At 38.0% G+C, this 6167-nt stretch overlaps 1 protein-coding gene across 1 annotated transcript; it reads right to left on the minus strand.

Annotated features, from left to right (window-relative positions):
- Positions 1-640: 640 nt before the first annotated feature.
- Positions 641-1803, minus strand: LOC131650222 (argininosuccinate synthase, chloroplastic-like). The gene is made up of 4 exons (XM_058919940.1): positions 1732-1803; positions 1464-1577; positions 1280-1368; positions 641-1193 (listed from the first exon to the last, which is right to left on the minus strand). The coding sequence occupies exons 1-4, from the start codon at positions 1801-1803 to the stop codon at positions 641-643; spliced, it is 828 nt and encodes a 275-aa protein (XP_058775923.1).
- Positions 1804-6167: the final 4364 nt, after the last annotated feature.

The raw sequence follows: 6167 nt of genomic DNA on the forward strand, positions 1-6167 counted from the left end.
GCCTATTAATCCGTTAGCTATACTGACCAAATCTATTGGTCATCGCATCTAACGGTGACATATTAAATCAGGGTTGTACGCCCAAAACTTAAAAGATTCAAAACACTTCAAATCAAACTACGGATTTTCATCCTAATTCAAAACCGCGAATAGGCCACTCAAAAAGCCTTTAATCAATTTCAAACCACAAATTCAATCCTAAGGCGTACAATCCTGTGCCCGAACTACGTTGACTCTGATTCTCCCTAAGGAGATACGTAGGCACTTGGATAACCAAGGCGAGTCCCCCTCCCTAAAATCTCAATTTTCCCCTATTCAATTCCTTAGCTATTAACCTTAACTTTTAGCCATAAAACTTGACCCTTAGATTCAAAGCCAATAGGAAAGGGTTGAGGGTGCCTAACCCCTTCCCTCGACCTGATTATAATAACTTACCCCGATCTCTAAACTACGTAGGGTTTCCTATTCGCCCTTCAGAATAGGTGGCGACTCTAAAACATAAATTTTTAAGGCAGGTTGCTACACTAGTTACAATCAAATTCCTAAATAACCAAAACTGAAATAGCCGATAAAAGACAATTAATTGGCAACCTTTTTATTGCAATCAAATACATATTTTGAAATGAAATCAACAGCTAAATTAAACGTCCTGCTTAAGCATTGCCCGGACTCTCATCGGAAGACCGTAAAGCCTGATAAAACCCACAGCATCAGCTTGATCATATATCTCACTACTCTCAAACGACGAGATATCTTTCCTATACAGGCTGAACGGACTCTTCCTACCTGTTACAGTAACAGAACCTTTGTACAATTTCAAAGTCACAGAACCTGTTGTGGTCTCTGTAATCTTCTGCATAAATGCGTCCATGGACTCACGGAGTGGATCAAACCATCTTCCAGCGTAAACCAGTTCTGTATATTTAAGGGCTAATGAATTTTTGACCAGTATTGTTTCTCGGTCAAGTGTCAAAAACTCCAACTCCCGTGCTGCAGCGAAAAGGATTGTTCCACCAGGAGTTTCATACACTCCGCGGCTCTTCATGCCTACAAGCCGATTCTCAACCATGTCAATGCGGCCAATTCCATGCCTTCCACCTATCTCATTGAGCTCAGTGAGTAAAGAAGCTGGCGAAAGCGTCTTCCCGTTGAGTGAAACAGGAAGTCCTGACTCGATACCAGTTTCCAAATATCTGCAAGACATAATGCACGGTTGAAAGAAATGTAAGGTACAACTTCCATAAATATCTGCATGGTCAACCACAAGAAGAAAGCTTACTCGGCCTGATCTGGAGCATCCTCCGGGTCTACGGAAATCATGTACATATCCTTTTGGGGCTCATTAGCCGTGTCTTCCAAAATATCACCCTTTAAGTCATAGATAGCGTATAGTCGTATATTAGGGAAACAGGAACATATTCAACACTATAACTAGAGAAAAATTGAGTAAACACAATGCATACCTCGTAGCTAAGATGCCATAGGTTCCTATCCCTGCTATATATGGATTTCTTTGTCACTGGAACAGGAACATTATGCTTTTTACTTTTTTGCATACTCAATGGCATCTTCTCTCCCTGTAATATCCCACTCCCTCCATGGGGCCACAATGTTTGGCTTGGGGTTCACCGCAAAGAAAGTGAGCTCAAATCGAACCTAAATGTTTTTAAAAAATGTTAGAATAATATAATCGGCGTGACATAGTACTGAAGTTATAATAGTAAGACATGCCTGATCGTTTCCTTTCCCTGTACATCCATGAGCGACGGCATCGGCTCCAACTTCTTTGGCAACATCCACCATGGCCTACTAGTCAGCATCAATAACTATAACAATTATTTGAAGAATGCAAGAAACTGAATGTAACTATATGTGTCAGTGTCGTGTCTATGTCTGACACTAGATGTCATACCCCAAAATTTGCCTTCCATATTTCCATTTACAATGATGCAGAGTTCAAGGTTCAAGTTCCAAAGATCACTTACTCAAAAGTCCAGATGGTCCATAGTCAACTGGTTTGACCTAAAAGTCAACCATAATCAGAGCATAGTCAAAGCCTCCCAATTTTGGTCAACATCAAGTATGTTAAGTACAACCATCATTTAAGCAAAGATTGATCATGATTCCATTAATAGAAACTCAGAGATGAACAAATACACAAAGGTTCAAATTAGGGTTTCTTAGGAGAAAGTCAACCCAACTTTGACTGGGCATAACTTTCACATGGAACATCAAAAATTCCCCACTCAAAGCCTATTTTGAAGGAAATTGGATTCTCTACAACTTTGTCTCTCACAAGCCAGGGCTAGAAATGATTCATTTGAGAGATACAGTGCAAAAGATTACAGGTCCTTTTCAGGCATCCTTCAAAAGCAGTTTTTTCCCAAGAAGGATATGATCAAGATAAAAGCTCCAAATGGAAAATATATTCCAAAGTGGATTGTAGAGGACCTCTTGAGGTTTCCAAAAAGTATTAGAACTCCCTCATAGCCTAAAAATTGAGTGAGATATGATTGATCAAAGTTGGGTGATTTTGGAGGACTAAATATGGAAAAAGAAGGTTCAAATTGAGAAACTTTGCAAATGGGCCTATGGTTTTATGATACAAACTTGGTCCACAAGCCATTAGCATGCCCAAAATCATTTGCCACGAAAATTAGCATTATATTTGATTTAATATGATTTTTATTTCATTTTAATGATTTAATTGAGATTAAAAATCAAATATTTTGTTAGGAAATATATTTTGTTGATTTCCAATCAATATTTATGACAAAATACAATATATTTTCGTGACTAATTGATTGGGAGAGGTTAATACAAAATTGGACCAAAATAGAAGGTTTGGATAAAAGATTTAAAATCAATTTTCTCAAAATATCAAGATTGGATTCAAGAAGCTTTTGGGCTATAATTCTTAACCTAATTCACTCTTCTATAAGTAGTGAATAGAGGGCATAAGACTAGGGGACGCACAATTCTGATCAGAGGCATATCACAAGAACAAAAAATCTCACTCAAAACTAAGATTCGGATTTGAGGAATTGGGAACTCTCAAGAGCTTCTAAGGATTGCAAAAGGTTCCTCAAAGGTTTCTGAAGGTGTTGGGATTATTACTCTGCTTCAGCACCCCCAGAATTCCTCCATACAAGCCAAGGTATGTCGTTTTCGATTTTGGATCGGGTAGAATAATTCATGCATCTTTATTGCAAATTAATTGTATATTCTGATTGTTCTCAATGTTGTGATCGTTTCTGGGCAAGAAATTTACTGTTTGTGTGGTTTTATCGTGGTTCTCCATTAGAGGCCGTTTTCGAGCTTTAGGGTTTTATTTGGGGTTTTCATGTAGAAGTAAAATTAGACCAAGATAAGTGTGTAGTTGAGTTCGTATAGGCTGGACGAAGCTTTCTGTACAGGTGCGAAAGATTTTTGGTCGAGCAAGGGCTAATCGCTATTTTACATGTCTAATAGCTACGAAATATTGCATAGCAAAATCGTAGCAAAAATTGTGGAGTATGTTGCAGGTTTTTGAGGAAGACGACGACGTGTCTTCACGTTACTGGTGTGTTTTGAATTGCGCGCGCGTTTCAAATGTTTGTTTCTTTGTTTTACATATCTTATATGGTGAGCGTTGGTTCAACACACATGTCCCATGGTTGAGTTGGCAAGCGAATGATCTGAAGCCTGGGGGCGTGGGTTCGATACCCAGCTCCCACCTATATTTTTTCTTGAATTCTGACTTTGATCCTGTGAGTGCGTGTGTATAGGGTACTTCATAAACCCTCCATATCCAACCATGGGATTCCCCACTCATCTTAGATCTACGTCCCAGATCTGATCCCTGTACCATGCACCATATGATTAGCCACACCGGATTTAAATCCTAATATACTTAATTAATTTCTATTATTTATTTTGTTTAATTAAAATATCTTTTAATATATATTATGTAATAATTATTTTTTTTATAAAAGAAATTATTATGTGATACTTATATTAAAAGTTCTAATTCGTTGTTCGCGTCGATTAAATCGATTAATCGTTATGGGCAATGATAATTTTAATTAAAATATCATCTAAATAAATTACGAATCAAATTATATTCGATTAAATGGTTGCAATCATCTTATTGATTGTGATGATTAATCCTCCCTTGTTCTAAATTTAATTTGTTATCATTTGTAATCGAATCAATCGGTTATGAGGGGTAACAATACAAAACAAAATTCACAAAAAAATAATAAAATACAATAATCCGTTATTAGTGATAATCGAATCAATCGATTTGAATTGGTAATGGTGCAAAACCCCTAATCTTTTGACTATGGTGATCAAACCCATTGATCATTGCGGTTAATTGTGCCAAATCAGGGTTGTACGCCCAAACCCTAAAATAATTCTAAAAACCATTCAAACTTCAAATTCAAAAATACAGATGTTTATCTACGATAGGCTATTCAAAGCCTTCAAACCTTCAAATCAAATTTCAAACCTTAAGGGCGTACAACCCGTCCCCCGAACTACGTAGACTCTGATCCTCCCTAAGGAGGTACGTAGGCACTTGGCAACAAGGCGAGTCCCCTTCCCTAAAATCTCAATTTTTCCCCTATTCACTTCCTTAGCTATAAAACCCAAATATTTTAGCCATAAACTGTTACCTTAGATTAAAAGCCATAGGAAAGGGTTGAGGGTGCCTAACACCTTCCCTCAACCTAAATATAGTATCTTACACTGATCTCTTAACTGCGTAGGTTTCCTATTCGCCTTGGTAGAATAGGTGGCGACTCTAAATATTAATTTTTAGGGCAGGTTGCTACAGCTGGCGACTCTGCTGGGGACAACTATTTCGGTGAATTACTATGCTCCTATAGGTTTTAGGTTTTGGCAGGGTTTAGGTTTGGCAGCTTTTTAGGGTTTGGCTAACGCGCCTTTTTCAGGGTTTACAATTATTTATTTATTTTTTTATTTCTTAAAAATTGTTTATTCATTTTTGTCTAAAAATATTTAATTATTTATAATATGTTTATATTTAACTGTCTATGTGAATATATTTATATTTTTGTTAACTGTTATATTTTTATATACTGCTGGATATATTATGTAGTGTTAAAACCCTAAGTGTGGGAGTTAACTTTGTGACCAAAAGGGGACATGAATCGTCTTACGAGTCTCACTGATAACTCCACTCGGAGTGGGTTAGGTATTTGGAAAGGTCCGAAACGAAGCTTGACTTTGTGGAGGGCTGGACTGGATACTTAGCTGATCTCTCCGGGAACCTACCCCAAAAATTCGAACCTCATGGATAAAATGAGTTGTTCTAAAAACCAAAGAGACAAAAAGTCTCGGAGGCTATGAATGACCCCATGAGACCTTCTAGAACCCCCCTATAAAAAGGTTGGCTCCCAAGAGCCGCTACGCCGGACCTATGAACCTGGATTTCTTGAAATATTATGATATGATTTGCATTTTTGCCTTATATGATGTGTTTTTGTTTTGTTTGTTTGTTGCTATATCTTTGTGTTTGCATGCATCATTCCCCATTTGCATTCTTGCATCATGTCTTATCCAAAAAAAAAGAGATTTTTATTACATTTAATCCATAGATGTGGATAAAGACATCAATACAAACAAAGCATATCATGCATGGCATACACATCATTTTCATGGCATTAAGAGAAGATTTCTCTTCTATCTCCAGAGCAAGGGACCATTGGGAAGGATAACCTAACATCCCGACCGTCTTATCAAACAAGATTTCAGCAAAAGAAATCGATGGAGCAGCTAGAACAGAATCAAACCGCCCTTCGTGAGGACGTGGATCAACTAAAGGTTAGTATGGAAGAGGTTAAAGGAGGTATGGCTCAGATGCTAGAATTCATGAAGGCCCTCATGGACAACAAAGAAAAGGCAAAAGAGGTTCAGTCTAGGGATACCCTGGTTCAGGATGAGATCCCCAATGACGAAAACCCGCTGCTAGGATTTGTTCCAGGCTTTGGCCCTGCTAAGGAAAGACCTCAAGCCCGCTCTGTTAGGAGAGCTATCCAATTCCAAGAGAAAGGAGAAACCTCCCAAGAAGGATTTGTCCCCACTCTACAAACGAAAGGGACAACCTGCACAGTTCGCATTCCTGCTGACAATGTCCCTAAGGACGAAGATTACCTGGACCT

The sequence above is a fragment of the Vicia villosa genome, linkage group LG2, assembly GCF_029867415.1.
Source record: "Vicia villosa cultivar HV-30 ecotype Madison, WI linkage group LG2, Vvil1.0, whole genome shotgun sequence".
NCBI classification, from domain to species: domain Eukaryota; kingdom Viridiplantae; phylum Streptophyta; class Magnoliopsida; order Fabales; family Fabaceae; genus Vicia; species Vicia villosa.